The sequence below is a fragment of the Eptatretus burgeri genome, chromosome 13 (assembly GCF_056783735.1).
Source record: "Eptatretus burgeri isolate ZD-2024b chromosome 13, Ebu_testis_v1, whole genome shotgun sequence".
NCBI lineage: Eukaryota > Metazoa > Chordata > Myxini > Myxiniformes > Myxinidae > Eptatretus > Eptatretus burgeri.
The window spans coordinates 13,290,251-13,305,503 of NC_140973.1; the positions used below are offsets into that span (position 1 = coordinate 13,290,251).

Sequence of the window (15,253 nt, forward strand, 5' to 3'; positions counted from 1 at the left end):
GAAAGAATGAATGGGGTGGGAGTCTGGAGGGGAAAGTATGAATGGTGGTGGGAGTCTGGAGGGGAAAGTATGAATGGTGGTGGGAGTCTGGAGGGAAAGAATGAATGGGGGTGGGAGTTTGGAGGGAAAGAATGAATGGGGGTGGGAGTTTGGAGGGAAAGAATGAATGGGGGTGGGAGTCTGGAGGGGAAAGAATGAATGGGGTGGGAGTCTGGAGGGAAAGAATGAATGGGGGTGGGAGTCTGGAGGTGAAAGTATGAAAGGGGGTGGGAGTCTGGAGGTGAAAGTATGAATGGTGGTGGGAGTCTGGAGGGGAAAGAATGAAAAGGGGTGGGAGTTTGGAGGGAAAGAATGAATGGGGGTGGGAGTCTGGAGGGGAAGAAATGAAATGGGGGGGGTGGGAGTCTGGAGGGAAAGGAATGAAATGGGGGTGGGGTGGGAGTCTGGAGGGAAAGGAATGAACGGGGGGTGGGAGTTGGGAGGGAAAGGAATGAAATGGGGGTGGGAGTCTGGAGGGAAAGGAATGAAATGGGGGTGGGAGTTTGGAGGGGAAAGTATGAATGGTGGTGGGAGTCTGGAGGGGAAAGTATGAATGGTGGTGGGAGTCTGGAGGGAAAGAATGAATGGGGGTGGGAGTTTGGAGGGGAAAGAATGAATGGGGGTGGGAGTCTGGAGGGGAAAGAATGAATGGGGGTGGGAGTCTGGAGGTGAAAGTATGAATGGTGGTGGGAGTCTGGAGGGAAAGAATGAAAGGGGGTGCGAGTCTGGAGGTGAAAGTATGAATGCTGGTGGGAGTCTGGAGGGAAAGAATGAAAGGGGGTGGGAGTTTGGAGGGGAAAGAATGAATGGGGGTGGGAGTCTGGAGGGGAAGAAATGAAATGGGGGGTGGGAGTCTGGAGGGAAAGGAATGAAATGGGGGTGGGGTGGGAGTCTGGAGGGAAAGGAATGAAATGGGGCTGGGAGTTTGGAGGGAAAGGAATGAAGTGGGGGTGGGAGTCTGGAGGGGAAAGTATGAATGGTGGTGGGAGTCTGGAGGGGAAAGTATGAATGGTGGTGGGAGTCTGGAGGGGAAAGTATGAATGGTGGTGGGAGTCTGGAGGGGAAAGAATGACTGGGGTGGGGGCTTGGAGGGGAAAGAATGAACGGGGGTGGGAGTCTGGAGGGGAAAGAATGAATGGGGGTGGGAGTCTGGAGGGAAAGAATGAATGGGGGTGGGAGTCTGGAGGGGAAAGAATGAAAGGGGGTGGGAGTCTGGAGGTGAAAGTATGAATGGTGGTGGGAGTCTGGAGGGGAAAGTATGAATGGTGGTGGGAGTCTGGAGGGGAAAGAATGAATGGGGGTGGGAGTTTGGAGGGGAAAGAATGAAAGGGGTGGGAGTCTGGAGGTGAAAGTATGAATGGTGGTGGGAGTCTGGAGGGAAAGAATGAAATGGGGTGGGAGTTTGGAGGGAAAGAATGAATGGGGGTGGGAGTCTGGAGGGGAAGAAATGAAATGGGGGGTGGGAGTCTGGAGGGAAAGGAATGAAATGGGGGTGGGGTGGGAGTCTGGAGGGAAAGGAATGAAATGGGGGTGGGAGTTTGGAGGGAAAGGAATGAAATGGGGGTGGGAGTCTGGAGGGAAAGGAATGAAATGGGGGTGGGAGTTTGGAGGGAAAGTATGAATGGTGGTGGGAGTCTGGAGGAAAGTATGAATGGTGGAGGGAGTCTGGAGGGGAAAGAATGAATGGGGGTGGGAGTTTGGAGGGAAAGTATGAATGGTGGTGGGAGTCTGGAGGGGAAAGAATGAATGGGGGTGGGAGTCTGGAGGTGAAAGTATGAATGGTGGTGGGAGTCTGGAGGGGAAAGAATGAAAGGGGGTGGGAGTCTGGAGGTGAAAGTATGAATGGTGGTGGGAGTCTGGAGGGGAAAGAATGAAATGGGGGTGGGAGTTTGGAGGGGAAAGAATGAATGGGGGTGGGAGTCTGGAGGGGAAGAAATGAAATGGGGGGGGGTGGGAGTCTGGAGGGAAAGGAATGAAATGGGGGTGGGGAGGGAGTCTGGAGGGAAAGGAATGAAATGGAGGTGGGAGTTTGGAGGGAAAGGAATGAAATGGGGGTGGGAGTCTGGAGGGGAAAGTATGAATGGTGGTGGGAGTCTGGAGGGGAAAGTATGAATGGTGGTGGGAGTCTGGAGGGGAAAGAATGAATGGGGTGGGAGTTTGGAGGAAAGAAGAATGAATGGGGGTGGGAGTCTGGAGGGAAAGAATGAATGGGGGTGGGAGTCTGGAGGTGAAAGTATGAATGGTGGTGGGAGTCTGGAGGGGAAAGAATGAAAGGGGGTGGGAGTCTGGAGGTGAAAGTATGAATGGTGGTGGGAGTCTGGAGGGAAAGAATGAAAGGGGTGGGAGTTTGGAGGGGAAAGAATGAATGGGGGTGGGAGTCTGGAGGGGAAGAAATGAAATGGGGGGTGGGAGTCTGGAGGGAAAGGAATGAAATGGGGGTGGGGTGGGAGTCTGGAGGGAAAGGAATGAAATGGGGGTGGGAGTTTGGAGGGAAAGGAATGAAATGGGGTGGGAGTCTGGAGGGAAAGGAATGAAATGGGGGTGGGAGTCTGGAGGGAAAGGAATGAAATGGGGTGGGAGTCTGGAGGGAAAGGAATGAAATGGGGGTGGGAGTCTGGAGGGAAAGGAATGAAATGGGGGTGGGAGTCTGGAGGGAAAGGAATGAAATGGGGGTGGGAGTCTGGAGGGAAAGGAATGAAATGGGGGTGGGAGTCTGGAGGGAAAGGAATGAAATGGGGTGGGAGTCTGGAGGGAAAGGAATGAAATGGGGGTGGGAGTCTGGAGGGAAAGGAATGAAATGGGGTGGGAGTCTGGAGGGAAAGGAATGAAATGGGGGTGGGAGTCTGGAGGGAAAGGAATGAAATGGGGGTGGGAGTCTGGAGGGAAAGGAATGAAATGGGGGTGGGAGTCTGGAGGGAAAGGAATGAAATGGGGGTGGGAGTCTGGAGGGAAAGGAATGAAATGGGGGTGGGAGTCTGGAGGGAAAGGATTGAAATGGGGGTGGCAGTCTGGAGGGAAAGGAATGAAATGGGGGTGGGAGTCTGGAGGGAAAGGAATGAAATGGGGTGGGAGTCTGGAGGGAAAGGAATGAAATGGGGGTGGGAGGCTGGAGGGAAAGGAATGAATTGGGGGTGGGAGTCTGGAGGGAAAGGAATGAAATGGGGGTGGGAGTCTGGAGGGAAAGGAATGAAATGGGGGTGGGAGTCTGGAGGGAAAGGAATGAAATGGGGGTGGGAGTCTGGAGGGAAAGGAATGAATTGGAGTGGGAGTCTGGAGGGGAAGGAATGACTGGGGTGGGGATCTGGTAGGGGAAGGGATGGGGGTGTAGTGGGTGTGGGAGGGAGGGGAGGAGTGACATGAGGGAGGGGAAGGGTTGTGAGGAGATACCCGGCATTTCCGGGCAACGCTGGGCACCCCTACTAGTTGGATATATAGACCTCTCAAAAAAAAAAAATTCTCGTCCTACTGTCATATAAAATTATATTGGGGATGGGTGCTAGTTTAATTTAATTTCACTTTTGTTGAAGCTGGGTCAGTCAAAGGTTAATTTTTCCAAATGTAGGTTAACCCTTCCACGTCCCACCATTGAACACTGATTTCTGCACAAGAGTTTTCAGAGAGAAACTCCTATTACTACATCTTTCATGGCCTTAACCCAGCTGCCAACTGGGCATCCTCAGCGGTGCAAATTATTTCCACGTAAAATCTGAACTTTTATCAGCTTTCAAGGCCTTCATTTGCAGATTGATGGAATACTGCTCTCTGCTTTGGGTGGGCACCCCAGCCTCACACCTGGCAATTCTGAATGCCAGGCATGGAAAGAAAGGCCTTAAAAATCAACTTAATCTTTTGTGATGAAGCTGTCTCCTGGACCTGCTACTCCCGCATCACAGACAGATTTATGATCCTTGTCTTTTATTGCTTCCTTTGTGGTGTTCCACCCATTGTCCTTTTCTTGCTTCTTCCCACCCCCAGGTTTCTGCATTTGTTCTGCTCGTAATCCTCTCGCTTCTGATGAAACTCCCAAAATGCAGGCTCACTGCTCACCTCCACTTGTTTCTTCCTCTTTTCTCTTGCCTGGGAACCAACTTTCTGAGTTTAATCAATCACATCTTCCCTCCTCCTTCTTTCGTCTGGCATGTCTCTGAGTTGTTTGTCTATGACGTGAAGTTAGCTGTTTTCAGCCGGCATCGGGTCCTTGTGGTCAGGGTTGCAGTACTGGCCATCCTCCCTCCAGTTGAGTGCCAAGGCGATGTATGGGGCAGTCTTGCACAAGATGATCAGCAGTGAGGAGGAGGCCACAGTTAGCCAGGTGAGTTGGCAAGATCCCAGGAGACACGTTTTATGATGGAATCTACCAACACCCGTTCGGAGCCGGTAAAGGCGACACCATTCCTTTCCGGGAAGATCACAACCAGGGGGCTTAGTGGATCAGCGGAGGTGTTGTCGGTAGGTGCCTTTTGGGTTGGTAGGTATGCCATTGCGTCATCTGCCACAAGGCCCAGCCTCTGCATTGGAGGTGACGCTTTGGTGTAGGACTTTGTAAATTGGAGATATCGGGAGAGTGCTCGTCATGCTCCAAATATTTAGATTTACCCACCGATTTCACGTGCCTTCTGGTTGAATGGTTTGCATTGGTGGGAACAATCATCTGGGTGGCAGGCGGTGGTTGTTTGCGGATTATGTGGTTTTATCTTGAGACAGAAGCTGTGGCCGATGCTCACCATTACAGCCAGGAGGTATGATTGATGTATAAACGACAAATGTGGTCATCATTGGTAAAATGTTTATTGGTATGCCGTCCTGATGAGGATAAATAAACCCAAATTCAGGATGGCATGCCATTGAAGTCAGGTCAGGTCAGGTCAGGTCAGGTCAGGTATGGGAGCATGCGCCAGAGCAACGTGTCGCTACGTCCAGTTTCCGCTGTTACTCCAGGGGCCTCCATCTGGCCATACCCTTGGCAGATGCCTGGCCCATCCCCTACTCTTTGAGATGCTGATCAACCTGCTGCAACCACGAGGCACGTGGTCAGCCCATTGGCCTCCTCCACTCAGGAGACTCCCTCGCTGAGAGAATCTGGTGAGCAGGATCAGCATCAGGAAAACAAGCCACATGTCCATACAGCCGTAGCTGACGCTCACGTACTATGCAGATAACAAATCTCATTTGAGTCTCTCTCAGCAACCGCTCGTTGGACACAAAGTCCGACCAGCGATAGCCAAGGATTCTCCGAAGAGACCTGGAACCAAAGGAATTAAGTCTCCGTCTCAGATCCTTGGTCAGAGTCCAAGTCTCGCATCCATAGAGCAAGACTGGAAGCACCAAGGACCTGAAGACTCAGACTTTCGTCCTCCCGCACAGGTACCGGCAGAGCCACACCCCATTATCCAGTGAATCCATGACTCCCCAGGCCCGACTCAGACGTCTATTGACCTCTGACTCACAGCCAGCAGAGACATGAATATCACTGCCAAGGTAAGTGAATCTCTCCACGATCTCAACATGCTCACCACAAACAGGCACAGACAGGACAGCAGTATCCAAGATGTCATTTAAAGCCTGGATCTTAGTTTTTACCCAAGAAACCTGTAATCCCAGCGGCTCTGACTCCTCATTCAGCACCTCGAGGGCCCCCAAAAGGATATCTAAAGTCTCTGCAAAGATGATTGCATCATCTGTGAAGTCAAGGTCAGAGATCTTGACATTCCCAATCGATGCACCGCAGCTTGATCTCTCTAACATCCTCCCCAGAAACCAGTCCATACAAGTGCTGAAAAGTGTGGGGGCCAGTACACACCCCTGACGAACTTCAGCAACAACTGGAAATAAGTCAGACATGGTACCACCGCATCTCACAGCACTCTCAGTACCAGAGTAGAGTTCAGACATCAGATCGATCAGTTTTGGTGGCACCCACGAAGACCAAGAATCCTCCCGAGGGCAACCCGATTCAATGAATCAAACGCTTTTCAGAGATCAACATAGGCTGCAAGCAGCCCCTGCCGAAACTCTCGTCTGCGTTCGGTGAGGACCCGAAGAGCAAGGATGCGGTCAATAATTGACCTCTTTGGTGTGAAGCCTGACTGCTCTGGATGCTGGTGCTCAAGCAGATGGTGGCGAACCCTATCAATAATTATCCAAGCAAAGACCTTGCCCGGCACTGAGAGCAGGAGTCACCCCTCAGTAGTTGCAGTGTTGGCGATCACCCTTCCCTTTCCAGAGAGGGATGACAAGGCCCCTCTTCCAGTCAGTTGGGATGATGCCTGTGTCCCAGCAGAGCACAGAACTGCATGCAACGACATGAGTACAGCACTTCCACCAGCCTTAAGAAGTTCAGCATGGATGCCACAGATCCCTGGAGCTTCACCCCATTTCAACCGGTTCACCGCAGCCTGTTTCCACAAGCGAAGGTGGACCACAGTTGATTGGAGGATCAGCAACAGTTAATGTAACACCCCTGATGTCCAACTCGACAGCTGGTGGATCAGCCTGGTACAACCGCTCAAAGTGACTGGCCCAGCGGGCCTTCACTTCGGACTCCTCTGTCAAGAGCCGACCACCTTCTGCTCTCACTGCAGTACACCGAGGGTTGGGTTTAGATGAACGCAATGCGTGAGTTCCCCTGTAAGCAGGACGAGAATCACTTGACCACAGGTGACTTGACTACCCCCTCACAGATTCCTCACACATAGGCCTCCTTGTCCACCCCTAGCGCACCTACAGTTTTACGCCTCAGCTCCCTGAACAGCTCAGCTCTGCCATTCAGCCTGGCCCTGCGATTCTGGTCAATGGTATCCAGTGTCCCTTGAGAGACAAAATTCTTCTTTGCCCGACGGTGAGTTCCAAGACATCCACCGGCAACATCAAGGACGGTGGTCTTAAAGGCACTCCACAACTCTTCAGGACCTCCCAAAGCACCCAGACCCCCCCCCCAAATTTCCACTCAGTTGTTTGCAAACTCCTCAGCTACCCTCTCATCCTTGAGCGTGCCAACATCTAACCTCGGCTGGCATGGTACCATTCTCCTGGATTTAAGGTGCAACTTCAGAGTTGCTACAACAAGCCGGTGGTCAGTATTGAGGAACTGAGCACTCTGGTAGACCCTGCAGTTCTGGATCATTATCCAGCAACCATCAACGAGGACATGGTCAATCTCCTTTGCCACACCGCCAGCGTTGGAATACCAAGTCCAGCGATGAGATTGTGGGCGCTGAAACCATGAACCAGCCACCCTAAGTCCATGACTTTTTGCAAAGTCAAGGAACTTAATGCTATTCTGGTTCATAGTTCCTGGCCTATGGGGACCAACACACGTCTCATAACCATCCCTATCAGTTCCAATTGATGCATTGAAATCCCCCAAGACTAGAAGTGTATCTCGTCTGGGGTACTGATCAACCACAGACTCTAGCATGGCGTGGAATGCATCCTTCACAGTGAGATTACTCGCCTCAGTCGGAGCATAAACAGAGACCAGGAAAATGACACCTAAGGAGTGACGAATCCTTATTCTCATATTATGCTCATTGACCGGCGTTACCTCAATTATCATTGGACACAGCTACAGCAACTCTTTGGGAATGGTAACCATCAGAGCGACCCGACCAATAGCAGGTGTAACCCCCCACCATGATGTCACCGCAATCCGCTCTCCGAACCTCAGAGAGTGCTGCAATACCGATGTCCAAACGCTTGAGCTGAGATGATAACAGAGACAGGTGATCATCCTCTCTGCGGGATAGGACATTCCAGGCACCCACCTGAAGGGACCGCCTCAGGTTAACCCAAGGAGACCGCCGTCTGGTGGACGACACCTCAGCACCACTCTGACTCACTCTCCGACAATCTGACCCGGGAATGTTAACCCATGGTTTCCCTCCTATCATCAAAGTTTGGGGGTCCCGAAAGCTTTCCCCCTATCCCGTCATCAGGTGAGCTGCCCTGCGAAGGGAAGCTGCACCGGAGGTACTCCCACGAGTGGGTTTTCAGATTTCTTTGCGTTTTTGTGTTTTACGGAATTAAGGGTTTTACGGTGGCCGGAGTGTAAATCCTGCCACCAACCTCCTAATAAGAAGTAATCCAACTGCAGGAGGACGTCCGCAGACACAGTTGGGTACGAGATATGGATGGCCGTTGGCTCACAAGGAGCTCCTCCACCCTTTGACAGGTTTTGTTTTTAATCCTGCTGGGTGTCCATATCCAAACACCCTCCTCACCAGAAAACCTGGTGGGGGAGACTGTTTAGTCGCCGACAACCCGACCATGGAACAGGTTAGTACAGGTTTTACCCCTTAGATTTGTACCATTTCAGGTTATTCACTGGACTTGAACTGCTTAAATTTCAATAAAACTGAAAAATGGCGGTGTTCTAAAACTTTTGACCGGGTGTGTGTGTGTGTGTGTGTGTGTGTGTGTGTGTGTGTGTGTGTGTGTGTGTGTGTGTGTGTGTGTGTGTGTGTGTGTGTGTGTGTGTGTGTGTGTGTGTGTGTGTGTGTGTGTGTGTGTGTGTGTGTGTGTGTGTGTGTGTTTTGATCTTCTCTCAGAAAACTTTGTAATTTTATATAACGTACAAGATGATAAAATGATTGAAAAGTTCAGTTATATCGGTGTCCCCAAAGTTTTTGAGGGGGGGGGGGATGTTTCTGTAGTCAATAATTGCAATTTCTCCATTGCTTCCTCTTGTTTGCAGACCATGAAGGTGTGTGCAGCTGGAGGGCTCACAGGTTTGCTCATGCTTGGATTGCTGAGTGATGTTTTGGCAATTGACAGCAAAAAGAAACTTCAAATTGGAGTGAAGAAGCGAGTGGACAATTGCTCAATCAAGTCTCGCAAGGGAGACACATTGCATATGCATTACACTGTGAGTCTATGTGGCAATATCTCCGCAGCACATGACTGTAGTCCATGATCCAAAAGGAGCAATTATTGTGCCTGTGGATTTGCCAAAATTTGTATCAAAACAAGTGATTTACAGTGCTGTTTCTGTCTGAGGGTTTTATCAGTGGACCTTGATACAGATTATAAACTTTAAAAAAAAGCCATTATTGTTGAAGGCCACCATTAATGCAAATGTGATGAAACTATGAAGAACCCCTTTTAGTCCATGGGCCAGGACCAGAAATTTCACTTATCTCAGGGGGCAAAGTTCAACTGTAATATTTTTTTATTTCTATGTCTATAGCATATATTTTGGTATGATGACCATGACTGAGAGGTAGCTTTGGAGTGGTAATCAGCTGTTTAATGTACCCACCCCTTTCGTTCTCAGAATGTTTCCATACCATCTTGGCAACCTTTGCATATACAGTGCCTGGTCAAAGACGCATACGATCTTCGACATCTCTAAACATTGCGTTGTGGCGAGAGTAATTTCAGCACTTTGTTGACAGTTGACATTTGTGTTGCAGGAGCATTGATGGTGGGTAGATCGCCAATGTTGTCCTGGAGGACTGTGACGTCACCTCGAATCAGCATATTAAAGTCAGTCCAGCTACTGATTAATTGGTCTTTGTCCTGTGATATACGGGCCATAATCCAGATGAGGTGCTTTCATATCGCAAGTATGACAATGGTGGAGTCGACATCGACGCCTTCACTTTGGGGTGCCCCCCTCTCTTTGCGCAACATTCTATGTGGGCAGCATCAATGGTGAAGTACTGATGCTTCTCCTCTTTGTCTTGTCAACAGGAGGCAAGGTCTTGGCTGGCTGTACATCAAATGCCTTGGCTTGGATCACAATTCTGTTGAATCTGTGGGATGTCCACTCACCACTGCTGGTTTTAATGTTGTCCCAGGCTAGGGTAGTGAAAGCTCCAGGATGGGTGTTTGCTGGAAGGGCAAGATCATCTTTTGACACTGAGAGCTAACTGCAGACACAGGGCTGTGTCAATGTCTTCCATTTAGGAGTAGGATGGTCAGAGTAGGATACACTGTGACTAAGTCAATTGAGGGTCTGCATGAGCTCGACATTTCCAGTCGGAGACTTGACTGCAAATTGCAGAATTATGTGTTTGGGTGTCTTTGTCTTGCCATGAGTTAGAGCATATATGAAGTCGTGACCGAATGAGATTCCAAGCCGTTGAACTCTTTGGGATGCATGGTCGTTATCCTTGATACCTGTCAGCAAATATCAGAGAAAGAGGGTGACAGACTCTGGGATGATGGGTCCACTCTCCTCTGCTTCCACTGCGTGTTGGGGGGGGGGGGATCTTACTTTCTGACATCTGCTCTCACCTGAAGGGCTGCCTTCACTATAATATCTTCTACAGTGATAGATTCCAGGGTCTGCAGCTCTGCTTTCAGTATCTGGTAGGCCTTGGCAAGTTCAGTTATTGACAAGTGTCAGGAAGTAGAAGACATTTCCCTTTCTCATTAGCGAAGATGTCTCGATTCACCAAACTCACTTTCTTGCCTTCGGTGGAGGCGCTTCTTTATCGAGTCCTTCACATGTTCAATAACAAGAGATTTGATTGATGTAACCAGTTTTAAATGTGAAATCGGCCATCACTCTCACTAGGGGGTTTGTGAAAAGCTCATTCCTGATAAATAGGAACACCTCATTGTATGAATGAGTGAGCTGTCTCATGTTGAGCTTCATAATTGTGGTCTTCACCACATGTCACACTGCTAGCAGCCTTTACCTCCCTTGTGTAGGATTTGTAGCGCAACCTATGATAGTGCCCTTCTGCTGCTACTAGGTTTCTGCTTACTATTGTCAGCAATCTTCTATCCATTTTCTTCAAAGCTGCATTTCTGATGCTGGCATCTTCTCGCATCTCCTGGAATTTTACAATGGATTTTTTTTTTGTTTTGTTTTCTCTCGATGAAGAAACTAGTTGGCTTTCTGACAAAATATGTATTCTGCCTCTTAACCTCTAGATGTCAAGCTTGATCCTTGACTGGATGATTTCCTCAAACTGGCATTATTTTCAGACTCGTACGTATTTCCCTGTTTTGTGCTGATCGCATTAAGAAGTCTCTTCATCGTTAAGATATTGCGGCATTTTTGATGATGGTAAACGGATGGGATTTCTCCATCGGGTAAGTCTTTTGCCAGGTCAAACATCGGAGCATATCTTACTATTCGGGCTGCATTCAGCAAACTGTTCCACGAGTCTAAACCTTGAAGGGATACCGGCTTTGAGTCTGCTTACTGGTTTATAGCAATGGATGAGGCAATCCATGCACAGCGCCTTTGATACCAAGGTATTGCTTGTCTCACTCGTGTCTATTTTCATTCAAGCACCTGCAAAATATGAACATCTTGAAATGATGATTCCAATTTGAGAAACTTAATTACTCAAGTGAAGGAAGGGTGGGCTCTGAAAGCAAGTTTGCATACATCAGCAACAAGCAAATTAAAAAGGACACTTCTCAACCGAGCATCATTCCATCACTTATCCATCTTTTCATGAGAGTAGGATCACTTTGTGATGGATGTTTCACCATCTTTTTACAGCTGTGCCACAAAAATTCATCCACCTGCCTTTGTTGCCAACAAATATTCAACGGGACCAGCTTCTCCTTGTGACGAAGAATACACAGAGATGAATGCTGTGCGACGGTTATATGAAGGAATTAAACTCAACCTAAATTACCATATATATATATATATATATATATATATATATATATATATATATATATATATATATATATATATATATATATATATATATATATATATATATATATATATATATATATATATATTGTTACTGTTCGAGGAACCGTACGCATACAACATACAGGTGTCCCAAGTCAATTATGCCGTTAAGTATATGTGAAGACAGAACCCCTCCTTGTGTGTAGTGGGAAATTGAAGGGGTGCGTTGCGATGTTTTTTTAGTTAGGTTAATAAATCTTTATATCCCATCCTCCATTGCGATCCACGGTACCCGAGTGCTTGCAGCCTTTGGTTCACTGGCAACAACATACCACGGTCCACCTGTTGTCTCTGGAGGCTCGTTTTTCCAAGACAGAATCTTCGCTGTCGCAGTTACTATTCGGCTTCTCCAAACGCTCCAACTCTTTCTTGAGGAGTCCACATGCGTGGAGTGGGCGGGCCTCGCCGGTGCCTGACCGAAGCCCCGCCCAGAAAAGGCGGACCCATGGATGCCCCGTCCAATCAGGGCGGACAGTGACGTCAGTTTTGACCAAGGTCCCGCCCCGCTGAGGGAGGTCTATAAACCACATCATCCTCGGACTTGAGTTCTTTGGGGGTCGTTTGTTCTGTGCTTGGAGGCTGGAGTTGGTTGGATAACGAAGTGGTTCCCACTGCTTGGCTCCGCTCACGTCTTGCCCCGACAGCCCGACTACTTATCCCGGCCCACTCGAGCTCCTCCACGGACCCTAACTCCACATAGGCAGCTGTGGAACTGACTGCACGACTTGGCAGATGCCACACCACGGAGCATTCCTTTCCCCGAGACTCAGGTACTTCAAAGAACTGTGACCTCAGCCCGCCTCCCTCTCTGGCTGCAAAAGTCCTTTGCCTTCAACTGGGTTTATTTTGTTCGAGTGTGTGGCGCCAGTCTCATAAGTAGAAACTGTATAAGTGTTTTCGATCATTGTAAATCTTGCCTGTATAATTCCCGCGTCAGTCTGCTCTGTGTCTTCTTTTGTAAGTTGCTGTAAATTGTCACACTACATCTTTCGTTCCCCTGCATAACACCCCAATAAACCTGTTTCTGTGCCACATAAATTTCCTCGTTTATTATAAATAAATTATTGTAGAAATGTTCCCAGTTCGTTTTCGGCTTTTCCTTCATTGGTCTAGCATGGTTCGGATCTGAGTTTTTGCCGGGTTTTTGTTCCCGTTAATCTGCTCATCCTAGCCGGCACGGCTTTGGCAGTTCCGCTCAACTGCACCCGAACTGGAGTTTGTAGTCGGTAGTTGGAACTCGACTGCAGTCAGTAGAGTGACCCGGTTCGAGCAAGATGTGTCGAGGGTGTGGTTTCCTGGTAGACGTCACCACGTGGTTAATTCGGTAAATTGGTTCAAGACTAAAAGACCCTATGCTACGCGGTGGAGGTATTGGCGTCCACGGTCGGTTAAGCGACCCGCCGCCTCACGGAGTTATCCGTGAGCGACGGCCGACAATTCCGGAGAGTCCGGTGGGAATCAACGTAACTTTCCCCACCAAGTGGTCGTTCTCGCCACCGGAACTCCGGCCCGCAACTATATATATATATATATATATATATATATATATATATATATATATATATATATATATATATATATATATATATATATATACCGAGCTTCATTTAAAATATTCTGGGGCACGCTACATTTATTCAAGTTTTTTTTTTCTTTTTTAATATCCATAACTATAGCCAACTGCACCATTTTGATGATGGAGTGGGCATGTAACGGCATTTATTGCACAAAATAGGTAATACGCTGAAAAAAACGATGAAGCGACTCGTAATAAAAGGCCCATCAAATATTTTCTTACTCATGTGTTGGTACAAATAATTTTGAACCATATAAGTTCCCCCCCCTCCCCCATGCCCCCAGGTGGGAACAACATATCTTCTGGCCCACGGACTATTTTGTTGGTCAGGAACGATGACTTGGGGTTCGTAGAGGCAAGGTTGGGGGCACAGTCCATGTCGGTGGGGGTAAGAGCAGAAGAAGGAAAGGGAAGCGGATGGGGGTTGACGTGGAAGGACTGCAATTATGGCAAGATAGTTTCCATGTCAGGATACCTAAGTTGGCTATATAGGTACACATTGCTGTTGTGGTGGAAAGTAGTCGAGTTGTCAATTGCTTTCAGGAAGGCTACACTGACTGTACTTGCATGATTGATGATTACGAACTGACCTACACAACCCGTCGAAGGTTTTAGAACACCCCCATTTTTCAGTTTTTGCTGAAATTTAAGCAGTTTAATGTTTCAATGTACTCTGAAATTAAAGCATGGAACAAATAAACAATTGCAGATAAAAAAGAAATCATGGAATCGTTTTGTTGAACAAAATTTGATCTAAATTTTTGACTCATCAAAGTAGCCACCTTTTGTAGCTACAACAGCTGAATATACTCGTGGCATTCTTTCCACAATGGAAATCAAATATTGTTCAGAAAGTTCTTCCCAACACTGTTGTAGAAGTTCCCACAAATGTGTTGCACTTGTAGGTTGCTTTGCTTTCACCCTTCTGTCCAGTTCATCCCAAACCAGCTCGATAGGGTTTAAGTCTGCAGACTGTGCTGGCCATTCCATGATTTGAAGCCTACCATCTTGTTCTTTTCTTCTTAGGTAGTTCTGACATAGCTTGGAGGTATGTTTTGGGTCGTTATCTTGCTGTAGGATGAACCCCTGACTAACTAGGCATAGATCAGAGGGTATTGCATGGCGCTGCAAAATGCTGTGGTAGCCTTTGTGGTTCAGGGTGCCAGTCACTCTGTGCAAGTTACCGACTCTGGATCCAGCAGAAGAGCCCCATATCATCACGCTTCCTTCTCCATGTTTGACAGTTGTCACACACTGAGGAACCATCCTTTCGCCTACTCGATGGTGTACAAAAACCCTGCGTGATGAACCGAAGATTTCAAATTTTGATTAATCGGTCCATAAGACCTTCCAGTTTTCAGTAGTCCACTGGTGGTGCTTCACGGCCCAGGCAAGCCTCTTGTTTTTATTTTTCCATCTTAGCAATGGCTTTTTTACTGCCACTCGACCTGTCAAACCTGCAGCTCAAAGTCTTCTCTTCACAGTTGAAACTAAGACTTCCTTACTTCGACCAGTGTTGAGCTTTGCTTGAAGCTGCTGTCCTGTGAGCCGTGTATCACGCAAGCTGTTGACTCTCATAAACTTGTCTTCTGATTGTGTTGTGGCTTTGGGTCTGCCAGACCTCTTCCTGTCAGTTTCCTGCAGTTTCCAAGTACCTTTTGATGGTGTCGAAAACTGTACTCACTGACACCTTGGCTTCCTTTGCAATGTCTTTCAAGGAAAGACCTCCACTTTTATGGGTTACATTGGTCTGTCTGCCTTCCTTTGTTAATTGTCTTTTTCTTACCATTATGAGAGCAATATACTACTTCCTGCAGTGCAATATTGTCCAAATAATGCTTCATGGGGTGTAGCAACACAGTCTGTTCCAACACTGCTTTTATACAGACAGAGGGTTTGTAACTAATCAACAAAAGTTGGAACACCTTTTGGAATTGTTTGCATCAAATTTCAAGGCTTAATTGACTTCC

At 48.0% G+C, this 15,253-nt stretch overlaps 1 protein-coding gene across 3 annotated transcripts in view; it reads left to right on the forward strand.

Moving 5' to 3' along the window:
* FKBP2 (FKBP prolyl isomerase 2) overlaps window positions 1–15,253 on the forward strand; it is a 33,805-nt gene that overhangs the window by 2,801 nt on the left and 15,751 nt on the right. For all 3 annotated transcript variants that reach the window (XM_085851193.1, XM_085851194.1, XM_085851192.1), the window contains exon 2: window positions 8,732–8,902. In XM_085851193.1, coding sequence (XP_085707319.1) covers window positions 8,735–8,902 — 168 coding nt within the window. In that variant the 5' untranslated portion in view covers window positions 8,732–8,734. The remainder of the gene's footprint in view (window positions 1–8,731; window positions 8,903–15,253) is intronic.